Source organism: Ixodes scapularis, unplaced genomic scaffold (assembly GCF_016920785.2).
Source record: "Ixodes scapularis isolate PalLabHiFi unplaced genomic scaffold, ASM1692078v2 PGA_scaffold11__112_contigs__length_91849675, whole genome shotgun sequence".
Taxonomy (NCBI): domain Eukaryota; kingdom Metazoa; phylum Arthropoda; class Arachnida; order Ixodida; family Ixodidae; genus Ixodes; species Ixodes scapularis.
Window position 1 is genome coordinate 6,106,594 of NW_024609837.1, and position 26,501 is coordinate 6,133,094.

The 26,501-nt window shown below is 48.6% G+C and overlaps 1 protein-coding gene across 1 annotated transcript in view; it reads left to right on the plus strand.

Annotated features, from left to right (window-relative positions):
- Window positions 1-2,438: 2,438 nt before the first annotated feature.
- LOC8023553 (gonadotropin-releasing hormone II receptor) overlaps window positions 2,439-26,501 on the plus strand; it is a 139,002-nt gene continuing 114,939 nt past the window's right edge. The window contains exon 1 of the mRNA XM_029989298.4: window positions 2,439-2,924. Within this exon, the coding sequence (XP_029845158.4) occupies window positions 2,439-2,924 (486 nt within the window). The remainder of the gene's footprint in view (window positions 2,925-26,501) is intronic.

Genomic DNA, 26,501 nt, shown 5'->3' on the forward strand with positions numbered 1-26,501 from the left:
GTTTTTTTAGTGACGTACTTTAGTAAACGTACTTTAAAAGTATTTTTTTCTTTTTTACGGTTCGCGAAATTTATGCTTGGCGTGGAGATGGACTGGACGAAACAGGTCAAAATTTCCTAAGCTAAAACTGACTCTTTTTTTTCTCTCTTTACTTCAGCTTCATTCAGTGTGAACTTATCCTCCCGTCAATTAAATTTCTAATAAGACTTGCCTCGTGCTTCTTTATAGCATCAAGAGAAAAAGTTTTACTCTCTATTATTCTTTGAGATATTCCACCACAGGTGCACGGTTTGGAAACGAATAGGCGATATGGGGCCGGAGCCCCCCCCCCCCCCCCCCCCCAGCCATCAAAAAACTGTAGCGCACATAAAAAATATAGTTTTTTCTAGGGCTGGGCGTCGATTAAAAATTTTAACCCGATAAATCGCCACCCTTTAATCGATTAATCAGTTGCGCTGATTTTCATAAATAATATATTAAAAAGAATGCAACAACTCGTCTTGCCTTTGAAGACTTATTTTACTCTCTGTTACACGGCGCAAAGGACATTTAGAATTGAGGATACATGTAGTGCAACAAAGGCTCCCATATTTTTGCTCCAGCTCCGAAGACAAAGCAGTTTGTCCACACTCTCCGACAGGAAGACAAAAAGTCGGGGCTTGGGCGATGCTTTCTTCTTTTTTCAGAGAAAGGGGCCTCGATTGTTGTCGTTGATTGTTGTCTGCGTTTTGGCGGATGGCCCTTGCTGCAGCGGCGTACATGGGTGCTTCGCTCGTAGGTGATACTGAAGCGAACGTACGCTTCCACTGTATGAAAACGGCTTTTTGCAGATGATGCAGTGACTTCCTTCGAGTTTAAAAACTTCACCGCTGGAGTTTACATTTAACCCCAACTTTCCAGCGAGATTGCCTTTCATACCCGTGAACTCGTCCATTTGTACGGGCCGAATACTGGAACAAATAACCATGGAGTTGTTAGCTTCCCAGCTTGTTTTTCTGCTTGTTTGTCTTTCGCGGTCGTAAAGGGATCAATTGCGGGCCCGGCTTGTTCGTCTGGCCTCGGTAGAACTGCAATGTGTATCCTCGAACACATGACGCTTCGCGAGCGCGAGAATTGAACCTTGCTCATACTCCTAGCACCTGGCTGAGAACAGAAAACCGCTCAGGACAGAACGACCGGATGCACGCCACGCAGCGTTTTCCTTAAAGGCCGCCGACCAGACTCGAGATTCTGCAAGGCAGAAGATCCTTTTCACCATGGGGGAGGAGGAAACAGGCAACGGTGGACAGGGTAGAAGGGAGGAGAGGAGGAAGGGAGAGAAAAGTGGAAAGTGCGAACTGGTCGTCGGTCTTTAAGGGGAGGGGGGCATGAGTCACCCTTAGTTCGGGCAGGTCGTCCAGGACAGAGCCATGCGTGCGTCCAGTTGACTTCTTTTTGAGTACCGATTAAAAAAAAAACGATTAACTGGTTTAAAAAAATGATCGCGAATAAAGCTTTAATCGATTAATCGGAAGGTTAATCGATCAATTGCCCAGCCCTAAGTTTTTTCTTTACCGCCGGTTTCTTTAAATCTCAAAAAGAGCACGCTACTAATTTTATAGTCTAGACCTAATATAAATAAAATAAAATAACGAACAACACTTTACATCATTTTTCTCATCTCGGGATTTAGAACATAGTTAACAAGGATCGTTGTCAGGCTAAGTAGAGAATGATGGCTGCTGAAACGTGCCTTCGCAAAATAAAGATGAACGCAAAGAAAGGGACATGGACAAGCGCTGTTTTTTCAATCAGCTTCCATACATACTTCCTAGTTTACCAACCAATTTCCGCGGATTAGAAGGTTGGTTTGTAACGTTTACAAAGTTTATTCAGCACAACCAGACTTCCGGCATGCCTGCCTTCGAGCTTGAAATGTGACGTCACAGCTTTCCAAAGCGCGCCACCGGCAGCCATTGGTCGGTTCAACGGCGCAAGCGCGAATCGATCGCCGCTGGGTCCCGTTTTCGCGCTCGGGATTCCTAACGCTCAGTTGCGATCAAGGATATACTCGCAGCGGCTCAAACTTTTCCCAAAGTTCTCAAGAAGGCTCCTGCATTTGACGGCGTCAGCCCTTTTTTATAATTTTTGTTTCTGATAAAGTACTTTTGATGTCAGTTTTAGCTTTGAGTGTGTATCAACTAGGATAGCAGAAGTTAGAGATCTAGATTTGCTTTGACAACTTCAAAATACGTGACAGTTAGACAAGGATGTTTACTAGCCGTCAGATGCCCGAACTCTAGATAGGAGCGAGCATGGATATGAGAAGCAGTTTCAACGATCGGATGACCGGGTGGGATTTGTGTCTCTGAACGCGAGTCTTGCTGACGGACAGCTGACCATTCTGTTGTCTATCAAGTAGTTTCTGAAACCTGCCATCGGGTTCTTTAGGAGGAAAGATGGATTCCGTGCAGCTCCCCAGCTTACAAAACGGATCTCTGGAAGACCCGTCCCTGGACGAGGAGCTAACCTTCAACACGCAGTCCCTCGTCCAAGTCATCGTCTACTCAGTGCTCTTCGTCGCAGCGGCAGCCGGCAACGTCTCCGTGTTCGTCAGCCTCTTGGGCAAGAGACACCGAAAGTCCGGCATCAAGTTGATGATTCTGCACCTGGCCGTGGCCGACCTCATCGTTACCTTCGTCATGATACCCATGGAGATCGGCTGGAGGCTCACGGTCCAGTGGACGGCTGGGAACGCCATGTGCAAGGTGATGCAGGTGCTCCGGGCCTTTGGACCCTATCTGTCTTCGATGGTGCTCGTCTGCATCAGCGTAGATAGGTACTTTGCGGTGCTGCATCCGCTCAAAGTCCACGCTGCCCAGCAGAGGGGCAAGAAGATGTTAGCTGTCGCCTGGTGCACCAGCTTGGCCTGCAGCACGCCGCAGGTGAGGATTAGTCTGTTCTCTTTCGGTACCGGCTAAATACGGTATAGAACATCTGAATTCCGATTGAAATATCATCCAAAATCTTGGAGGTCACTGTCAGGGTGAGATCCCCGGAGCGGAGGTTCGCATCAGCGTCGCTGCCCGCGCGTCCCTCAGGGTCTTACAATGACATAAACGCTACCACGCGGCGACGCTGCAGGACAGACGTGTCTGCCACTTTGCGGCGTCGCTCGTTCGAGCTTCAGCGTTTTTGCCGCTCGGGTGCGGGCCTGGGATCCACTAACGACGGCGTCATGCACAGGCCTTGCGACTTCTCGGTGGTATTGCTCCGGCATGCGCTCGTCGCCTTCCTTCGCGCGTTGATTGCGCATGCACGCTCGAAGCCCACGAGACGCCCAAGTGGTATTGAAGGCCGGAAGCTCGGGCTGGAGGCGTGACCAATGAAAGATGTTTGCGCCGATCTCATCATGTCAGTGACCGTGGTCATTCGATATTGCAAATCTATTTAATAATTAAATTTATTTCCATGTTGAATGGCGAGCAGAGGGTAAAAGCCTCGATAGAGGTTTGACTAACCCTTAGCATCATGCACTGGCTTAGCAGCGAAAAGACAAAGAATAGTGTTACTCTGTAACAATATCAAAACACGTACACTGTTATTTCAAACAAGAAACCAGAAAAAAAAAACGGGACGAATACGCCTCATCTAGCGGACGGCACTGGCATACACAGAGCGTACACAAAAAGTTGAAAAGGAGTAGCCGAAGCCGCTAGTACAGAAAAAAGCGAACGCAGGGCCTCGTAGGAGATAGTGTCTATGCAAAATTCTTTCAATATAAGACATATTAACAGTTTAGGTATAGTATAATGTAGCATTTGAGTACCATGTTCTGTACGACAAGGTATAATCATCCAATAAGCCATGTGTGTAGTCTGCAAAGTTTGAAAGGGATTTATAGTGTTTTCTTATTTCGAGTATTAAACTAAGGCACAATCTGTATTCGTAGAGGTTATGCATTGGTTGCACTCTAAATTTCTCAAACAGACTGTCTGTATAAAAATCATACCCAGGACATTGGATATTATACTTATCAATTTCCTCTGCAACCAGAATAATTTTTGCAAGTTCGTAAACGTTGTTTTATTCCAGACGATGTTGCAGTAATTGAGGTGAGAAAAAACAAATATTTGTAAATTAGTAGCTTCACACTGACTGGGAGTCTTTTACCGTTACGAAATGTCACTCCTATAGCACTTAACAATTTTATAAGCATGTTTTTCCGAACTTGCTTGTTCGGAAGAAACTACTCCAAGGCTCTTAAAATTACTAACGATTTCAATTGGGGTAGAGCCAAGAACGAAAATTTTTTGCTTAAAGTTACACACTTGTTTTTTGGCCAAAAAATAATAGTTTTAGTTTTATCAGTATGAATTTTTAAGACATTGTCTCTTGCCAACGTTCCTAGTTTGGTCATAAGACCGTTGGCAATTGTGACAGGATCATCACTATTTTCGACGAAAACAAAATAAGATACTCTCATCAGCATAGGTAAGAAAATTTTGCAGTGCCTATGTTTACAATATCATTTTTGTGTACATTTTAAAAAGATAGAGACCAAGAACACTCCCCTGAGGAACACCGGGGCGAATAGACTTGGCGTTAGAAAAATATTGGCCAATAGAAACATATTGGCTACGATATCGCAAGTATGGTTTTAGAACCTCTGAAGGTAACCCACGGATACCATGAAGTTCTAGTTTTTGAAGTAAAATGTTACGATTGATAAAATCAAAAGATTTTTGTGAAATCAACAAATGCACCTCCAAATCAACTTTTTTCCCTAATTTTTTTTTACGATGCATTATTTTTGTTTTAATAGTGCTAACTCAGTCGACCGGCATTTCCTAAAACCAAACTGTGCGGATGTCAGCAAGTTGTGTTTATCAGAAAACTGAATTAAACGAGCCAGTATAATTTTTTTCAAGCCTTTGCAGAATAACGGGACTATAAAGTGGAGTCGATAGTTCCTGAGGATATCTTGATCTCCTCTGTTGCGCAAAATGATCACTGTCGCTTCCTGAAACTTTTCAGGAAACACGCCTGTTAAAGAGAGATTCAAGTCAAGTCAAAAATGTACTTAATTGGTCAAATTTGCAAATAACCACAGTCACAACTGCTACTGTTTCTCATTTGCATGAAAATAAAACAAATACCTCAAAGTTTGTGACAGTTGAAAAAAAAACCACGTGGTGAATGATGTTGATTGGGGCGAAGCTCTGGTGGTGCTTGTCTGCGTAGACGCTGAGCCGCAGCATGCCGAGCCTTTCGTTCGTTTGCATCCATGTCACGCTGCGGTCAAATGCTCAAATGCGTATATAACCACCTTCCATACCACACATTTTCTTTCTGAAATGGATGAAAACGAACGAAGGCTCGGCATGCTGCGGCTCGCCGTCTACGCAAACAAGGACCACCAGAGCTTCGCCCCAATCAACATCATTCACCACGTGAAAATGCGATAGGTTTTTTTTTTTTTTTTCACGTGCTTCCGTGCTCGTGAGCACAAGCACCCGACGCCGGACATCGGACGGACATACGGACATGGCTAGCCCCTAACACGGTGGCCCCTAAAGAGCTTCGTCCTTAAAAAAAAATTAATGACTATTTCTATATTCCAAGTAATCGCAAAACACGGCATGGGCCCGGCCTCCTCCCCCCCCCCCCCCCCCCCCCTCTTTCCGGGATCTTTCTTTTTGCTGGGGCCTCGTCTCCCCCTCCCCCATGATACAGCATTTTGTCATCGGCGCCGCCTCCCCACCCCGCCCCCCAAATCAAAATCCTGGCTACGTGCCTGCACCCAGCCATCGACACTCCCTCGTGATCAATGCGTTCTGCTGCCGAGTTTAACCGGCATTTTAAGACAAATCTTAAGTTTCTCCAGGTAACGTCCGGTCGTCTGGATTGCGCCTAAGAAAAATTGGTATGATCCAACTGCCTTAGATTTTTGCAGCAATTTTGTTCATTGATTTCGATATACTTTAAAATTTAAGAGCTTGTCTTAAAAAAAATTCCGCTATATTCTTTTTTTGGAGCAGTTTAGGCGTTATCCATGGCATGTCCAAAGCACCTGGTAAATAGCAGTATTCGCGACGACAAGTTTGGTTATCGTCGCCTGGTGGAGTTTTTTCACAACTCAGAGTGAGGATACTCGAACTTCCTCTGCTGGTGCAAAGACGTGCAATGCCAAGCTTCTAAGCATTATAAAAATTAAAACATGACCGCGTGGGTAGCACGGTCCCTGCCCTTTGTATGAAAAGCAGAAGCGTCCCCAGCAAGCTGCTCACCGCGAATAAGCGAGAAAAAAAAATTCAATCGATGACTGGGGCCATCACTTGCGCATCCAAGGTGCACGCCAAAGCATTGTTGGGTTCCATCTTCGCCATGACCCGTTCCCACTTGAATGAGGATCGTGGCGAAGCTGTGTTTTTTTTCAGTGTTGGATAAAATACTCGATAAAAGTATTTAAGTTAAGTTACTAAATACCTGCGTCATAAAGTATCTAAAATACTACTTAAGTTACTTTCACTGTAAAGTATCTTGAGTAGAGTACAAGTACTTAGATATGTAATTCAATTACTTTTGAAGATACTTCCGCATAGCGTAATATGTATCGACGTCAGTAACAACGACAATTGTACAGCTGCGCAAATGTGGTTTACCACAATGGTTTATTAGCGCGCAACAACATAAAACGAAAAAAAAAAGTATAGTAGAGCAATTTTATGCAGTCCAACTATAAGGACCAGGATACTGTCACGAATGACATATGATGAGGCGGCGAATAACTGAAGTAACTAAACGTTTAATAGGGCGAGCTTGTGCCCACAACAATAGAGAAAGGCTAGCGTTGCAGGCTTAGATGTCGGCGAAACAGCAGGATCGAGCCCTGGGGCAAGACTGATCGGAGCACTTTTTGTACCCGCGTGGGTTTCTGGAACATCCGGCGTAGAACGTTCGGCGCGTAGAACAATCGCAATTCGATCGATGGACAAGGTTCTCGAATTTACGAGAATGTCAAGTTGAAAGAATAAATAAGAGTCCGCTCCCTGGAATCGAAACCGGAGCCTCCGTGCGAGAGCGAAGCGTGGTAACCATTCGGCCGCGCGCTTTTTTTTTTTCATTTTTAAATTTTTTTTTTCGGGCAGTTCGCTAAGCACCCGGATAGCTCTCCGTAATTCGCCACAAGACCATGAAGTATGCAGACAAGGCTGGCTGCGCGCATGCGCAGCTGCGGCGTTTTCTTCACGGATACCGTAGCGGAGGAGAAAAAGTGAAAGCCGTTTACAACTCCCTGTAACACCGAATTAGAGCGCAGCTCTTGAGGAGGAGGAGGAGGGAAGGGTACTGGGGGGTCACGTGACCTTGGGGAGTCACGTGACCATGCCGATGATGTCATCAGTGACGTCACTGATGACGTCATCAGTGACGATGCGGACTCCGATGACGTCATCAGCGATGATGACGATGACGATGCGGATGTCGGTGACGTCATCAGTGACGTCACTGATGACGTCATCTGTGACGATGACGATGCGGATGCCCCTCGAAGTCACGTGACACCCCCAGGTCACGTGACCTGGGGGTGTCACGTGACTTCGGGGGGGTCACGTGACCTCAAGGGGGGGGGTCACGTGACTTTGGGTGTCACGTGACCTTGGGGGTCACGTGACCTTGGGATGACCTTGGGGGCCACGTGACCTTGGGATGACCTTGGTGACGCCGACGCCGCTCAAGCCGGGAACGGGCCCCTAAGAGCTGCGCTCTAAAACGGTCAACTACAATCGCCTAATATCACTGATACAAGTTGAAAAACATTTCTGGTACAACAAGGAAGAGGTCACTTTAGCTACTGGAAAGGAGATCGGACCGTGGCGCCCCAAGTGGTTAACTTTAAAACTACACAGATGGGGACAACGAATACAATGACTCAGCACTCGGCTGACACAACTGAACGCGGCGTCAGCGATCGGGTGGAGTTCGAGTTCTCCGGTGAGGGGGAGGAGGGCCTCTTTTGTTACTACTCCAGCCTGCATGAACAATGCAGCATGCACGGTGCCCAGCTCAGCTCAAAAGCCCTCAAGCTCGCATCCTCCTACTACTGCTTTCGGGAGAGATCCGGCACTTAACAACACTTCGTTCATTATTAGTATTTTTACATCACACTGTGCCCCGCGCTCTATTAGAGGAGATAACACGAACATTCCCACAAAGCCTGTGGGCATGTGCACAGGCCTTGTGTTGGGTAAACACCGAGGTGTGGGGGAAACAAACGGGTCAGAGCGCCTCGCCTATACATGCCTTGCAAGTGACGTCACGCTACGGTAGAACGTGGCCCCGCACCATGCTGGTGGTTGACTTCAAACCGCGGGGATGCGCTTACCAAGGCGTAGAATGCCGCGAACGGCCCGAACATGCACCATATGTTCTACAAAGGTACCCAGTTGTGTAGAGGCCCATACGCACATTCGCGTTTGAGCGCGGTGCGTTCCGTAGCGGCAAGCGGACGCGTTGCGTTACGAAGACCGCTTGCGCCAAACTTGTACGCACAGTTGCGTTGACACGCAGTCAACCGCAGTCAAGAGCCAATAAGAACGCGCTATCGTCGCTAGTGGCTCACCAATAGTAAGCGAAATCCAAGGCAACATGGCGGCGCACGGCGACAGCGTCGAAGTGTTCGATCTTGGGACAATGTCGCCGGCTTCCCCGACGTTTTGTCAAGCTTGAACCATCGCAGCCTTGGAAAATACAGTCCCCACCGCTCCCCAAAACGAAAAAGCAAGCACTGCGACCGGCGAACCGGATACGCCCCGCCGAGTCGGCCGGGTGGGGCGAGCGAACACGTCACCCCCCTCTCCTTTTTCGGCTTCTGATTGGTCGAACGCACCCGAACGCACCGCAACGCTTCGGAAAGTTGAGCGAGCCTCTACTCGCTTGCGTCGCGCTACCGAGCGTTGCGGGAAGGCGCGCGTCGCTCCGCAAGCGACCGTGCCTGGCCGCAAGGACTCCGCAACGCACTCAAACGCGTTCAAACGCGAATGTGCGTATGGACCTTTACATGTGAACTTGGAAAAGACGTGCCGAGCTTACGATGATGACGTTTAGCGTGTACGTGCAGAAGTTTTCGGCATTGGTGCGATCGCGCTGCGAGCACAAAGTATCGACATGGCGCCGACGAAGTTTCAAAGCAAAAAACTGTCGTGTAACAAGAAAAAGAAAATATCTGACGAGCGGCTCTAGAAGTCGCTTTTAAAAAAATTTTTACGATTTTGCGAAATACTGTTAAACAACACAAGGTTACCGTCATAATCTAAACCCTGAGACGAGGACAAATCAAATGCCGGAGGGTTTATAATATCATGTTTCCTAATCGGCTCGCCTGCATAGTGCATACTATCGCTCCTTGCAAAGGCTACCGTCTCGCAGCAGACGGCACGAACCGATGCCCCGGTGGCGCCGTCTCGGCGAGCTTGCACGCGGGGGCCGCCGCCGAATGATAGCCGTCTGGCCGGGCTCGCTTCCCGACACTCGGCCGGGAGCCCCGAAGGTGAGCTCGAAGCGTAGAAACCACGTTATGTAACGAAAGCCAAAGGCCATCTACACCACGAACGGGCAACAGCCGATGCAAAGGCGCGCGTGAACGTAAACAACGGCAAAAAAGTGCCGTCGCTCGCCGTTATGAAATGCATCCCGCAAAGTCGGTAATCCGCGGCCGCATCCCTTTCCTGCCGCTCGTACTTTCACTAACTTCACGGCTACTCTGTCTCGCGGGACAAGCCGAGGAAACGATCGGACGATCGTCGGCTTACGAAGTAATTGCTAGAGCCGAGCGCGGCGCAGTTTACCATTGCTCTCGCTGCGAAGTGCCGTCGAGTCAACCACCAGCATGGTGGATACTGGTGGTCGACGTCATCATGTGACGTAGGGGCAAGGCATGTATAGTGACATCGCTGAATATCACGTCCTGCGGCGCACCTTAGACGGATCGTTTAGCTACAATCCACATTCCCTATATGGGGAGTTCACTATACACGAGCTTGGGATACGGATATGAGTGAATGGATAACAAAGAGAACCCACATAATAGCCACGGCAGTGGTCGCACCTTCTTCAAGTTGGTTGCGCTCAGAAAGGCACTCAACGTTGGGGGGCGCTTTGTTGGGATTTTGGGAGATCATCCAGCTTTTAGTTCGTTTCCTCTCCTGTTCTCTGCTTATCAATGTTCTCTTAGAGACACTGTTCGCGAGAGCAATGAGTGCCGGACTGACGACAAAAAGAAATAATCGAAAAAAAACCTCGACGCTTTGCCGTAGCAGAGTGAAATATACAAAAAGGAAAACATTATTTTTTTTTTTTTGTGTGTGTAAGCACTTTTTTTTATTTTTTTATTTTTTCTTGACACTCAAGTCTGAATTGTTGTCGTAGGTCGATTCCCGGTCTGCATAGCGCCTCAGTTCGGTAATCTTTACTTCCGTAAAACCACCCCTTTTGTTTGAGGATTTTTGGGGGAAACTCTAGGAAACAAAAGGCGCCGTTGGGAAGGCGAAGGGAAAACCTTGGTTGTACGAACTTTGGGCTGAAATATGAGTCAGTATCGGCAAAAAAAAAAAAAACGATGTTTTCACGAGCTCAATCGAAGTCACCTTAGCTAATCGGAGCTAGCAACAGGATTCAGTTGCTCGAAAGAATGTGTACCTTTGCTCGTGCCACGCCCACGCCACTTCATACCGAAAAACTCGGAAAATGGCGGAATGTCAAAAATTTATTTCAGATAATGAGTAGAAGATACTCAGAAATGTGATTAAACTGTATTAAATACTCTCGATCAAAAGTATTTGCAAGATACCAAGATACTTTCAAAAGTACTTGAAATACAGTATCTTGAGTAGAGTATTTGAGATAGGCACATGTCTGGTTTTTTTACAGCTCAGCTCTTAGGCACCCGTTTCCGGCTTGACCGTCGTCGCCGTCACCGTCGGCGTCGGTGTAACCGCGCGCGTTGCATTTATGAAAATACTTTGCGGAAAAAGTTCCCACTAAATTTAGCGGAAAACCTTCCCCGCTAAATTTAACAGAAAATTTCCCCGCTAAATTTAGCTGAAAAAATTTCCCGCTAAACCTAGCAAAACGATTTCCCCGCTACATTTAGCGGGAAATTTAGCGACAAATTTCCGCTAAATGGGAGGGGTTCAGGAAAGGGTGAAAGGACGGTACGGAAAGGTTGAAGGGGCATTCACTCCCCCCCCCCCCCCCCCCCGTACCCTCCCCTCCTCCTCTTCCTCAAAAATTTCGCTCTAATTCGGCATTAGAGAATTGTAAACGTCCTTCATTTTCATTTGCATTGCTTTTTTTTTTTATACCGCCGTTTATGAGTCGCAACTTTCCCCATGCTTTCCCGAATCGTTTGTATCGCTAGATAAGCCAGACTCGTCTTCTCAAATGCAAAGTATAAGATATCAGCCTTCGGCACCGAACTTTATATCGATGGGGTATTTTAAAATCTCGTAACTCCAGTGCACATAGCACTATTAATAACACTTTTGTATTCATTAGAAGTCACTAGCTTTGTTTACTTTTGAACAAAAAATAATTACAGTTCCTGGATTTTTTTTTTATTACTTTACCTGAAGCTGGTTAGCTGCTGATCGATAAATTATCTCAAAAGTCTACGTCACTCTTGGTTAATTGCAACAAGGTATAAGTGAATGAGGTTGGCGCATTTAGCATAATAAAATCCTAACATTTAAAGAAAGGTGGTTGTCTTATATACTCATTTTATGCTTGGTTAAGACAACTGGCTTTCTCTTACCTGTTTAGAAAAGTATGAGCGCACTAGTCCTATTGACAGGCTTTCATATGTCGTAGCGTATAGCAGATATTTTTGGATATAATGCTTTAGGCGAAGTTTCCAAGGCGGGGAAGATTTATATAAGGGTACAGTTATGTCCACCTGAGATAGGGCAACTAAAGTGTTGCGGAATATACTTTGAATGCGATAAGCACGCACTCGAAGCTTGTTATATCAATTCTAGGACGAGAGAACCCTAAACAGCGCAATCCATATGAAGTATGTTCTCCAACGCTCACAATTGAGATCGATAGTAGCTTAATGATTCATGCAAATACTCTAACTATTATCTCTCTCTAGGTAATTATGCTTAAAACATCTAGTCGTTGTGAATTTGGAGATTAGCCTTAACTGCGAGTTGCAAGCGAAAGGTCCATATAAAAAATCCGATTGAAAAAGTTTTCATGCGAACAATCTCGCCAGTGTTGCACAGCGCTTTCCGAGTGCATTATGCGCGTAAATGTTTTTTGTTGCACTGAGGCAGATCCATGTCACAGTGCAGAAAGTGCAGACGACAGCACTGGTAGTTTCTATGCAGGCCACAAAAACGCACATTATAAATATTAACGGTACATCGTTCCTAATTTCAATATTTATTCCTTTTCGCTATTATACAGTCCTATTGACTATTCATTAGCCTATTCAAACTATCCATTAGCCCCCCTTTCATTTTTCCCCGCATTGATCACAAACTTAAAGTTGGCAGGCCTCATTGTGAAACTTCAGCTTACATCAACTCTTTCATCCCTAGAACGTCATCTGAATGGAACCACCTTCCCGCATCATTAGTAACTATTCCATCGATAGATTTATTTAGAAAAGCTCCAACTACTCACTTTTGCTAGGATTATGCCGTACTAACATTTATAACCAAGTTGCCTCGTTGTTTGAATTTTTTACAGAGCCAATATTTTATGTCCACCCCATCTGTAATGCCCCTGGGCCCTGAGGGTATTGAAATAACTAAATAAATAAATAAATATTTTCTTCATTCCTGTATCATTCATAATGACTACTTATGGTGGACCTGCACCTCTAGAGCGGGCGATCATTGAACGTGATCTATTTTGCGAGTGACTCGTAGGTTCGCTAAGATTACAAAATAATCATCAGTCCTGTACTTCCAGTCCCAGAGCAAGCGATAATTCGACGTGATCTCTTTTGCGAGTGATCGTGAGGTACGCTAAAATTATAAAAACAAAAAATAAGCTATCGATCCTGTGCGAATCTACAGTACGTGCACGGCGATACCTGCGACAGCCTCTCGCGCCTTAATGTGCTCTTGTGTGTCTTGCAGTAAACCTGCGATGACAGTATGATGATTGTGTGATGATGCATCATCGTCACGAGGCACCTTAGGCGGAGGAGCCGTCGTCTATGTCCACACGGAGAGTGACACACTCATTTATTTTATTCAGACAGAATAGACTCTAATAGACTCTAATGTATGCGGCGTGAAACTCAGGTAACGTGAAGCGACATCACCGCGACTGGCGGCCATCTAGCGGTTTATTAGGCAGCGCGTTGGAGTAGCCGCTGTGTCTCTTTGGTAGCGCGCTTGCATCAAAATCAACTAATTAAATCGCACAAAAAAACGCGGCGATTTTTTTTTTATGCATTTAGCGATCAGCATGTAAGAATGACGACGACATTATCATTTCGAGTGAGCGGAGATTCCATAACGGCTCTGGCTGTAAAGCTGTTTCGAACAATTATATCCAGGTGTGCCCTCTTTATTGTTCGTTGTTTTAATCTGTACACGTACAATGGGTAGAAAAAATGGCGGGGGCCAGGAAACTTCCCAAAGAGAGTGTGCTGACCAGAGTGAAAATCTCTTTTGGTTGTGCAACGAGAGCGAAAACGCGTTATTCAGACGTGAAATCTCGAGACCCAAAAAAAGATAAACGCAAGACCCCCTCCAAATTTTTGTCTGCTAAGCAGACCCAAAACACTTACAATACACGATATACACAAGTACCTTAAAACCGCATTAAAACAAAAACAAAACTCTATTAACGAGGAGATTAAAGCCGGCAACGGATTACCAAGTATAATTTATCGAGTTTCCGTGGTTCATTATGAAAACGTTAATACACAGTGGCATGCCACAATGATATTACTGACGGTAACTCGACTATGATAATGGTGCAAAACTTTTTAGGGTACTTCGACTTCAGGCTTAGGATAACCTCGGTTAATTGTGTCTGTGTGTTTTTTTTTTCTCCTGATCCCTCTCTTTCTGATTTTCTTCATTAACGTTTTTTTTTTTTTTTTCATCCTTTCGTACACACAAGCTGGCTCATATCGAGGTAAGCTAATTAAATATAAGAGAGCTATTCTCTGAGATAAACCAATTAACTTCAGAAGCGATTTCAGACTACGCGAACTCGGAAAATACAAACTTCCTTCTCGTTTTTATTTCTTCTCAAAACAGCAAACAACAGCAGTTTAGAAAGTTACTCCCCCCTCCTCCTTTTCTTTTTTTTTTTTTGTCTCTATGCGTAGGAACGGCGTCTACAAACTAGTACCATTCATAGGATCTATTCTTCGCTCTATACTATTTTGTTATATATCAACGAAATCGTAAACATACATGGTAGCTCACATATAGTATTATATGAAGATGATACAAATATTTCTTTCCCCGGTGTAGACATACACGATCTCTTTGGAAGGCAAAAACAAATGGTTGATGGGGTTAGACATGTGGCCTAAATCAAATAACATTTATTTAAACGTAGACAAAACTTTAGATTTGAATTCCATGACTCTATTATCCAGCAGTCTCCAACAATTGGATTCTTGAAAGTATTATTCCATGAAAACTTATCATGGGCATCGCGTATTGATTCGCTCATAGGAAATCTATGTTGAGCTGTTGGTATTTTGGAAACTCATACAAACAAACAAGGCGTGTCGAAAAATTTACAGTGTGCTTTTAATCGCAAAAAGAAAGCTATGCCGAAGCTACACCAGGCTGTCTAGCGCGAGCGGTCCTGATCAGATTTATTTATTTATTTATTTATTTGTAAATACTGTGCGCCCTTCTGGGCGCTTTACAGGATTGGAACGTTAGTTTTAATTCATGCAATGTGTGGGTCGCCTGTCAATTCCCGATCAGGCCAAGTTCTACTCGCTCCGAGGAAGTCACACAAGGAGCGCTATCATAGACAAACACTTTATAGATACTCAATTTGTGCTGCGGGGGCCAAGGCTGCCTTGTGGTCCGGGTCTTCCCTGGGCTCGTTCCGCACCGCCTCTTTCGTTTCTCACGGCCCTTCGAACTCTTGTCCTCGCGCCCCTACCACGAGCGTCCCCTTTTCTTCTTCCACCTGGCGCCGTCTTCTACACGCAGTCCGCTCACTGTCCCCCACACTCCCCTCCCCTCAAGCTTCGGCTCCCAGAGGGCTCTGGACGACTGGTGTGGATGGGTTTTCTTTGAAGTATTCCTCGAGTTCGTCCATCTCCGCGTCGCTGGTGCCGGTGGACGCGGATGGGGCCGCAGCTGTTAAATGGGGAGCTTGTGCTGGAGGGGCCGGTGCGCGCTCGGTGGAGGGGCCGGGGGCCTGGTCTCGGCCGATGGGTATGTTTTCTTCCTCGTCGACCGGGGCAGGACATGGTGTGTTCACCCGGTCGGCTTGATCTGCGCCAAAGGCCGCTGGGGCAAGGAACTCTGGCCGGTTCCGGCGGAGTAGCTCGACTGCCGCCGCAACGGAGGCGGGACGGCCCATCTTCTTCAGAAAGTCCCCATGCCGGTGGCTGGCTTCGTGGGTGTCCTGGTGGATGACAGGGACCTTGCACAGCCAGCAGGCGTCAGGGTCGTTTTCCGAAAGCGAGAAGGGCGGTAGGGTATGTCCCTGGAAGGGCTGTGGGATCTCGGCGGGCAGCTGGGAAGGGTTTGGACGGGGCCGGTTTCTCCATCGCACCCTGGACACGAAGTGGACGGCCTCTTGGCCGTCCTGGGCCGTCCAGGTGGCCACGGTGTGGCGAGGTGGCTTGCGCCGGGCTGGTTCTCCAGCCGCCGTCGAGACCGCTTCTCCTCGTGGGGTGGGGTCTCGTCTGCCCGCCTGGTCACTCGAGGCTCTCCGGTGCTCCACGTCTCCGCCGCCCTGCCTCTGTTGATATGATCGAGGCCAGGGTTGATCACCCCGCCTCTGCCAACCGGGTTGACCACCCTGTTGGTTGGTCCGCCTTGTTCTTCGCCAACCGGGTTGACCACCCTGTCCGTTGGTCTCGCCGGTCCGCTGCCGAACGGGTTGACCACCCTGTCGGTCGTCGGACTGGCCTGTCACCTGCCGAACGGGTTGACCACCCGGTGGGTTGGGCTGGCTGGTCCTGCGTTCGAAGGGTTGACCACCCTGGGAGTTAGCCCGGCTGACTCCGCCGGTATCACGGGAGGTGGAAGGTCCCCCTCCTGGATGGCGCCGCCCATTCTGGTTCCTCCGGGGGGGCATTTCTGGACAGAACAAGCTCTATTAACATCTTGCAAAGATTAGATCAAGTTCTAGGCCGCAGATTATAGCGCCGCGCAGAGCACCTATCGGATCTCTCACCGACGGGTTCGCGCATTGTTCGGCTACCGCGCTTAGGCCGCGTTGCCGGTCGCGCGCGAGAGTCACGCGGAACGGAGGATTCCTCGTTTTGTTCTCGTTCATCGTCATCCCGATCACGAAGATGGTACTTTTTTAGGTCTGTGATGTGGACCGGGCCAGACTCCTCGCTCGCATTTTCCTGAGCGAGCCTGTAGGTAAGACGTGACAGTCGTGCCTTTACCCCGTAGGGCCCTTCCCACTTCGGAGCAAGTGAGGCTGCGAATCCGCTCGCTGCGTTGCTCAAAGGATGGGTTCTCCTGAGGACCAAGTCACCCACCTTGTACTCCAGGTGACGATGAGTCTTATCGTACTGGGCCACCTGTTCGATCCTTGCTGCAACGAGGTTCTCTCTGGCGTCGTGCAACGCATTCGAAAGGCGAACTTTCAACTCCGCCGCGTATTTAGAGAGTGGGCGTTCTGTCGAACCTTGGTTATTTCGTAACCCGTTCTCCAGCGGAGACGATAGCTCCTTACCCAAGTTTAGAAGCGCAGGCGTTAACCCAGTAGATCTGTTCACGGTCGTCCGGATTGCAAAACCTATCTCGACAATGTGTTCGTCGCAGTCCCTGTGTCTCTCCGTTTCGGTTCACTCTCTCAGTGATATTAGCCTGAGGATGCTATGGTGTCGTTCTTTTGTGCTTTATGTTTAGCGCCAAGCAGGAGTCAGTGAACACTCTGCTGGTAAAATAGCTAGCATTATCGCTGATGAGACACGTGGGTGTACCGAAGCGCATGAAAGTTTCCAACAACTTCTCCCAGATGCGCTCCGAGACCAGCTTCCTCAGCGGGTGTAACTCCACCCATTTTGAGAAATGATCGGTTATTACCAATAAATACTGGTTCCCACGGGGACTTTTTGGAAGTGGGCCGATGATGTCGCAAGCAACCATCTCCCACGGTGACTCACTACAGGCTGCATAAGGCCTGGGGGCTTTCCCCCTCGCGGCTTCGCTTTCTGGCAGGCTGGGCAGCTACGGGCGTATCGGAGTGTGTCTTGTCTCATCCCCGGCCAGGTCGCGACGCGACATAACTTTTGAAAAGTCTTGCTGCCGCTGCCATGACCAGCCAAAGCCGAGTCGTGGAAGTATCCGATAAACCGCCTCCGTAGCCTCCTAGGAATCACCACCCTGAACGGAGAGTCGTTCCCCTCCTCGTCGTCGATTGTTGGAATGTAGCGGAGCAATAAGCCGTCTTGACCCAGCAGGTATGAATCAATATGTTCGTTAAATTGACCGCCAGTGTTCCCGGTGTTGCTTGCTATTTCCGCAATTTTCCCCAACACCCGCTGACAAAAACCATCTGCCTTTTGGGCCTCAACAAGCTCTTCCTTGCTCACCACTTCACCCCAAGCCACGATCCTCTGTTCCCTCGTGCGGCCTCCTAACACTGCGACGAGCTCCTGTTGCATCGATCCCTTCCCGCTGTCTCGCTTATGAGCGGCTGCGCGGGAAGCTCGTCTCTCGCAATCCCCTGGTTGCGTCTCCTCCTTCCAACCACTATCATGGGGCGCCCGAGAAAGTGCGTCTGCAACCTTGTTGGTGGAGCCCTTTCGGTACTCGACAGTATAGGAGTATCGCTGCAAAGTGAGTGCCCACCGAGCTAACCTCCCCGCCGGCTCTTTCAACCTTTGAATCCAGGTGAGAGCGGCGTGGTCTGTCTGAATGACGAAGGTTGTCCCGTCTAAATACAGGTCGAATTTCTTTAGAGCAAACATGACGGCCAGCCCCTCCTTCTCCGTCACGCTGTAATTGCGTTCTGGCGGTGTAAGGGTTCGGCTGGCGAATGCCACCGGGCGCAGCTGTCCGTCATGTTCTTGCAATAACACCGCACCGACGCCGTAGTCGCTCGCGTCTGTCTGTACCACGAACGGACGGTTAAGGTCTGGCAGGCACAGGGTGGCCGTGGCTGCTATCGCCTTCGTGAGGGAAGAGAAAGCTACCTCTTGTTCTCGGCCCCAGGCCCATCTCGAGCCTTTGTGGAGCAGCAGGTTCAGTGGCCGTGTGAGTTCAGCGCACCCTGGAATGAACTGCCGATAAAAACCGACCATTCCAAGGAACCTTTGAAGGCTCTTCGCGTCGCGCGGTGGTGGGTAATCAAGAATGGCCCTCAACTTATCCTCGTTCGGCCTCAAGGTACCATCATCTACGACGAAACCCAAGAGGTTGACCCTTGAGGCTGCGAGCTGGACCTTCTTTGGATTAATCGTTAACCCCGCTTTGCTCATTCTGCTTAAGATAATCTCAAGGTGTGCTGGGTGCTCCTCGAATGACTTTATAAATACGACTACATCATCCATGTATGCCATGGCAAAGTTGAACTTCGCGTCCCCCAGCACGATGTCCATAAGCCGTTGGAAACTCGATGGCGAGTTAGACAATCCGAACGGAAGGCGGATAAACTCAAACAGACCCCTGTGACAGGTGAACGCCGTCTTCTGGACATCGTGTGGTGCTACCTGGATCTGCAAAAAACCTCTGCTACAATCCAAGGTAGTGAAAACCCTCGCGCTACCCAACGAGTACATGATGGACTCAATAGATGGGAAGGGATATGAATCCCTTCGTGTCATCTCGTTAAGTCGGCGGTAGTCAACGCAGAGACGAGCGGTACCGTCTTTTTTTGGCGCTAAGACTACCGGAAAAGCCCAGGGGCTCTGTGACGGCCTCATGGCCCCTGTGTCTATCATCTCATCGAGAGCCTTATCTAGGAGAGCTCGCTTGTGCGCACTCAGCGGTCTGGGATTACAACCCCATGGTCTAGCATCTCCTGTGTCGATTCTGTGTTGTAAAATGTTTGTAAGTCCTGGCCTCTCGGTAAACATAGCTGCGTGTCGATGCAAGGCGTCTGCTAACCTACGCCGTTGTTCTGCCGGCCCGTTGTAAGAAGCGACAATCGCTTCAACGTTTCCCGATACGACTCGCGCAGCTAATGTTTGCTCCTCTCGTGATCCGACGAGTGAGCTTTCTGTGTCCTGACCGAAACTCGGTGGGACGGCAAAGGGGATAAGGGGAGTCAACGGATTATAGTGGTACCCGTTATTCTTCAAGTCTATGATAATCCCCTCCCGGCAGACGAAGTCCTGTCCTAAGATCACAGGGATTTGCATGCCTGGCAGATAGAGAAAACGCTGCCTCCTTCGACTGCCGTCGAGGCTAAGGTGAAGGCGTATAGCGCTTTGTGCCCTAGCCGATCCTGCTGCTAAACGCAGCGTGGTGGAAACTTCCCGCACGTGAAGTGCTCGTCGGCGACAGTCTTCGTAGACTCTGTCGCCGATCAGGGAAAGAGTCGAACCGGTGTCAATTAGTGCGTAGTAACTGTTACCACCGATCTCGACGCGCACGTACGGCCCCTTCTCAGATGTCAAACCCTGAGTTCGACATGCCGACGGGGCAAACACCGACCTGTCGCTGACCGCAACTCCAGCCCCGTTGGCAGACTGATGAGGGGCCTCGGCAGCGGCCGGCAACCGCGAGTCGGGAAGTCCAATTAGTGGCGCCGGCCTCTCCCGTTTCCCTGAGACCCATGGGGGGAGCTGCCGTCCATGTGCACTGACGCTTGATATGCCCAAGCTGATTGCATTTATAGCACCTGACCTGTCTCCTGCCATTGTGTGCTGAGCGTCCGCCGCTACCATCACGCGAAGCAGTGTCGCGCCGGGGGTCATTGTAGTTCCTGCGACCCTCGTAATGATTCGCGACTCCGCGGTGGTCGGCTGCGCCGCCTCCCCTACGGGGATGCGCCCTGGAAGAGCCCGCGTTAGCTGCTCTGCGTCTCTGTTCAAAAGCGAAGGTATCTAAGGCGCGGGGCACAGCAGTTTCGCCACTCCTATGTCCTGTAACGGCCACGTACGGCGTACGTGAGTCGTCGCAAGCTCCCGCGCCTCGTCCTGTCCAGGCGCAACCCGGCTCCAGAGATTCCTCTGCGCGTGGAGGGGGGCGATACGTCAACTCGGCGAGCAAGCTCGCCTGAACGATGCGCGCCTCTCTGGCAAGTGCTTCCAGATCAGCGAAATCACGTCCGCGCAAGTAGGGTTTAAATCTAGGGTGACACTGGCGGATCGCCCTAGCTACCTTTTCCGCGTCTGACGCTGTAGGGTCGGCTCTGGAGTAGAGCTCCTGGAGAGCGCGGATGTATTCTACGAGGCTCTCGTCCGGATGCTGAGTACGGCTGGCTAGCTCATCTCTGATCCGCATCTCATAGTCGGGAGGCAGAAATTCCTCTCTGAATCGTGTCCGGAAATCTGCCATCCAAAGGAACGGCCTCTGCATTCGCCTCCAACGCGCTGCGTCATCCGTCAACGCGATTGGGACGATCTGTATCAGGGCCGTTTCATCCGACGCGCCCAACGCGGCAATGTACGCGTCTAGGTCCTGCAAGAAATCGTGAACCGATGCTGCGTCGGAGTAGCCCGAATAGGTCGGCGTCGGCACGCTCAACCGCGGGCGAGGCACGGGCGTAGGCGCGGGATTCACCACCCCTGGGGCCAAACCCATCTGTCTAGAAAACGTCGCGAACATCGCCGTCAAGGCGTGCATTAGTTCGCTGACGTCTCCCGTGTTCACCGCCGGAATTGGGGGTTCTAGCGCTGCCGCAACGCTCGCTTCCCCACTCGTGCCTTCTCCCACGTCCGAGTCAATATCCGCCAATGACTGGGTTGAGGCCTCAGGATGGGCGGCCTTATTCCGTAACCTGGACATGGCGGCAGAACGTTAAACACTGATGTCCAGCGGAGTAACAAAAATTCAAATGGGGAAACAAAACAAACCTAAAATTAGAAATCGCGATTCGTGGGACTCCCTGGGAGCGAAAAGAAACAACGGCAGACTGATCGGGCCCCACGTTGGAAGCGCCAGTTATGTGGGTCGCCTGTCAATTCCCGATCAGGCCAAGTTCTACTCGCTCCGAGGAAGTCACACAAGGAGCGCTATCATAGACAAACACTTTATAGATACTCAATTTGTGCTGCGGGGGCCAAGGCTGCCTTGTGGTCCGGGTCTTCCCTGGGCTCGTTCCGCACCGCCTCTTTCGTTTCTCACGGCCCTTCGAACTCTTGTCCTCGCGCCCCTACCACGAGCGTCCCCTTTTCTTCTTCCACCTGGCGCCGTCTTCTACACGCAGTCCGCTCACTGTCCCCCACAAATGTTATATACATTTCTTAACACATCTTATATTTCATATGATTTGCAAAACCGCACTGGTACACATCACGCTACACAAGCTATCAATGAATCTAACCAAGAAAAGAACACTTCTTTTACACATTCATAAACAGAAATGAAGAGTCTAATATAATTCAAGTAAACATTTCTCGAATAATGCTAATGAGTCACAATTCACAACACTTTCGGGATGCCAAAGTTTCAGAGCTTGTCGTTATCTGACATGAAAAATTAAAAAAAAAATAAAAAGTTACAAGCGATTTTTGAAAATTTTCAATGGGAAAATGGCGGCCGACCATGCCCACCAGAACGTGGGGATGAATGGGGGAATTTACCCACAAGAGGCCACATTTATCGTATTGAAAACTTCAGAATATCGCTAGTAACTTTCGAAAAAAATTAACGATTAGCTCAGAAACCTTGCCATCTGGTCCTGACCACAAGCGCTACATTTTGTCGGAAACTGATGTTCGGCAATGCGTGGGTAATTTTTCGCTGTGAAAAACAAAATTCACTACATTTAGGAGACACCCTGTATTTCTAGCTGTGTATTAGCGCTATCGCACACTCATTGCATATAATAAAATCTCTAAGCAGGTTTCTTTTTTTCAGCGTTGAATCTTACAATTCTTTCTACATATAATAAAATATAATTTTCTCTGGATATAGAAAAGAGAAAGGTACCTCGAAATCATCGCTTAGTGAGATATTTGCATATATATTGATTTTTAAGCTTATTATAAACTGGTGGATAAAACCGCTTCTCAAGATATCCAAATTGAGTCGTCAATCAATAATGGAAGAAAAAAACTCTAAAAATGCAATTCCCTCGACAACTTCAACTGTTCACTCACTAGCCGTTTCACGTCCAGAATAGAAATTGGTTTTTCGCTTATTTGGTGGAACGGTAAGAATAAAGCGGAGAGATTCAAAATTTTGGCAAGTATAGGGCGTACAGGGTGTTTCACTGACAATTAAAAATAAGAAAAAAATAAGCGTTTTTTTATTTAGCATAATGTTCATATATCTTTGCAGCTCATCATTCATATTGTTACGCTTAAATTGTTCGACAATGAGGGATTGTGTACATAGAAGAATAGGAAGAGAAATCAGTGACAGAATTGAGCACAACCTATTATATGTGCTCGACTTGCTTTTCATCGTCACCTAATATTATTGTAATGCATTGTGAATCCGCCTTTGTACTTTAACAAACATGAATTTGCTCTCCTGCAGAACACAAAGACACCCAATAATTGCGAGCAACAGAAGGACTCCAGCGAACAGCGAAGCTGAGAATACCACTGGATATGAAATATGTTCATGTTTATGTTTATAGTTATGTTTATGTTTATGTTCATTTATTGATGCTCACTAACAGGAACCTGACTTCCTGGTGGAGCATCACAACACAGACGAAGAAACATATGCACACAGATAAAACACACTAAAATTATGCACAGAAAACACCAAACTAAAAAAAAGGCAGACAACAAATCAATTTATTATATTCTAATTCTGTTGCTGCTAAGTTTAGCAAACAGCGTAAAGGCATGAACATGTCAATTCAAGACGACAAAACACAGTTATACGAAACTTCCATTCGGGTGACACACGCCAGCTGAGAGTGCCCACCGAGATAAAATGGTTTCATTGAATTCAAGGGGCAAGAAGGCAAACAAAAGCTTACGGTGGATAATACACTTCAGCATGACACTTTGCCATTTAGAAGTTTGTGCAACATTAACAAATCATTAAAATCTCTTCTTTCGGAAACTGGGTCCATTCCTATTTGACTCAGCAGCCAGTTGTAGTCATATTAATAATAATATTTCTTTCTGGGGTTTCGGTCAAAAATTAAATGAATAAAGCGCCCAGAGACGCTTTCAATGCGCTTAGATTTTTGAAGAGATAAGCGAATTGCAGACAATAGAAGCAAACTCCACTTTTCACCAGGCAAAGCAATTATACAGCGCAAGCCCAGATGACAGTATTTTAAACTCTGTCGTGATTCCAAGACATTATGCCGAGCATCTTCAATGATGAAGCCACCAGAGCATTAACGTGCGAGTCCATCGCAAGCGCGGAGTCCCATACTCCAAGGTCGCGTATGACACATGCTCTTTTTTTTTTTTTATTGCGGACATGTTCAGCATGTAAGAATATGCGCGTATACTGTGCGTTTTCGACTAAATATGATAACTTTTTTTTTCGGACTTTAGGCAATTATTTGTGCACCACATATGTGATATGTGCGCCGGGACATTGAGCGAGCGAAAGTTAACACTGCATTGTTCCTGCGGACGTAGCATTTTTTTGTGCCTGATTGTATACTGAGCTTTGTTAGTCGATTAGATTTTTTTTTACGTTATTCACCGTGATTTTGTTTCTTTGTGCTCTGCAGGACTGCGAAATCACCGACTTTTTTGTAGAGTGTATCGCGAAATCTCTCGTTGTGCAAGTCATTATGACTCCTAGGTGTGTGTGCGTGTGGGTGTGTGTGTGTGTGTGTAGACCACGGTGGTATAGACCAACTCGCGGTTCACAAAGAAGCCCGCGCATGCCCACGCCAGGTGTAGGCAACGCGCGTACGCAGATGCCGCGGAACGCGTCTGCGCATGCCCAGTGCCGACAGCAGCGCCACTGCTGCAGTGTGACGTCAATCTTCGTAGTTTTTAACCGACGCAGCGTACTGAAATGAGTATAGACATTCAAATCCGAAGGTACCGTCTGCTACTCGTAGAATGTAAAACACGCGTCACAAAGTATACTGCTCTGGCTAAAATAGCTGTCTACAGCGGCAACTCGAGTCGTCATGTTTTAAAGGGACGTACACTAACACCCCCATTTTTTTTTTGTCAGGCAATTTATTATGGTCTCAGAAGAGTACCCAATCAAAATTTCGCTCCAGTGACCAGAGGTCGGCATTTTAGGTCGCCCTCACTCACCCTCACCCTCACAGCCACACTCACCTAAGCCCCTCACTCACCCTCGCCCTCACAGCTACACTCACCTTGAGCCCCTCACTCACCCTCACCCTCACAGTCACACTCACCTTCAGCCCTTCACTCACCCTCACTGAACCTCACGGCCCTCACGCACTCACCGCCCTCACGGCCCTCACGCCCCTCACGGCCCTCACGGCCCTCACGCCCCTCACCGCCCTTACAGCCCTCACGCCCCTCACTCACTGATGGCCCTCACGAAACTCACCGCCCTCACGCTACTCACCGCCCTCACGGCCCTCACCGCCCTCACGGCCCTCACACACTCATAGCCCTCACGCCACTCACCGCCCTCACGGCCCTCACCGCCCTCACGGCCCTCACCGCCCTCACGGCCCTCACGCCACTCACCGCCCTCACGGCCCTCACCGCCCTCACGGCCCTCATGCCACTCACCGCCCTCACGGCCCTCACCGCCCTCACGGCCCTCACAGCCCTCACGGCCCTCACGCCACTCACCGCCCTCACGCCACTCACCGGCGTCACCGTCCTCACGCCACTCACCGCCCATTAAGAATACTAATGCACCTTCCTGAGATCGATTTCAAACTAGAACCAAGTCTTTCGGTGTCATCATCACCGGCACGAGGTATCACGTGAAAATTTTGCGTCCCTGATTGGATGCAGCCGCTTCAAACGTATTCGAATTGCTCCGAGTTGCTTGCTTATTTCGAGCCGGACCCGATCTCAGCAATTCGTGTCGATCTAGGAAAAGCTAGAGAACAACCCGTCATTAACACCAAAATTGCTGAGAAAGATGCTCGATCTGAAGGGGGCCTCACGCACTTACCGCCCTCACGCACTCATGGCCCTCACACCACCTCATGCACTCGCCGCCCTCACGGCCCTCACGGCCCTCACGCCTCTCATGCCACTCACTGCTCTCACGCACTCATGGCCCTCACACCCCTCACGCACTCACCACCCTCACACCACTCACGCGCTCATGGCCCTCACGCCACTCACCGCCCTCACGCCCCTCACGCACCCATGGCCCTCATACCCCTCACCGCCCTCATGGCCCTCACGGCCCTCACGGCCATCACCGCCCTCAAGGCCCTCACGGCCCTCACCGCCCTCATGGCCCTCGCGGCCCTCACCGCCCTCACGGCCCTCACCGCCCTCACGGCCCTCACGGCCCTCACCGCCCTAGCGGCCCTCACGGCCCTCACCGCCCTAGCGGCCCTCACGGCCCTCACCGCCCTCACGGCCCTCACCGCCCTCACAGCCCTCACGGCCCTCACTCACTTTCACACTCATGAATTTTCCTGGTTCAGAAACTCACTCACCCTCACCTCACCTGTGAGGATGAGGGTGAGTGAGGGCCCTCATGAGTGAGGTTTGCCGAGGTATGCCAGTGACACGTATATTTTAATAAAGTAAAAAAAAACGCAACTGGTTTAAACTGACACCGAAACTGGACCGGAAAGGAAGAAGAAATATAGAGGATGAGAAAGTCACCGCAAGTCATGTGACTGTGCAACCTTTTTTTTTCTCTTTTAATGAACGTATTTGCAACCATATGTCATATTTTCAGTCTATTATTAGCATTGAGCGTGTGCCTTCGAAAACCCACGACTTTTAGCATCTTTGGTGTTTGTTTCTAAACCACAGTGAACGGCACGTGACCACGAAGAAGAGAGTGAGCGCGACTCAAAACGGCCAGTTCGGCACATCCGAATTTCGACCCGCAAATTGTGGTAGTTGGGCTCTCATATGTCATGTACAAACAAAACACTTGGCGAGCATAAATACCCTGTCAATGCCCCTTTAAAGTCGTCCAACTCCCCCCCCCCCCCTTTTCCGCAAAAAAACAACAAAGAAAAAACGACATACATCAAATATGATTGCTCGTTTGGCCATCCCGGATGCATAAAGCGTAGTCCATAGCATCAGTAGGGTCACGAGAGTCACT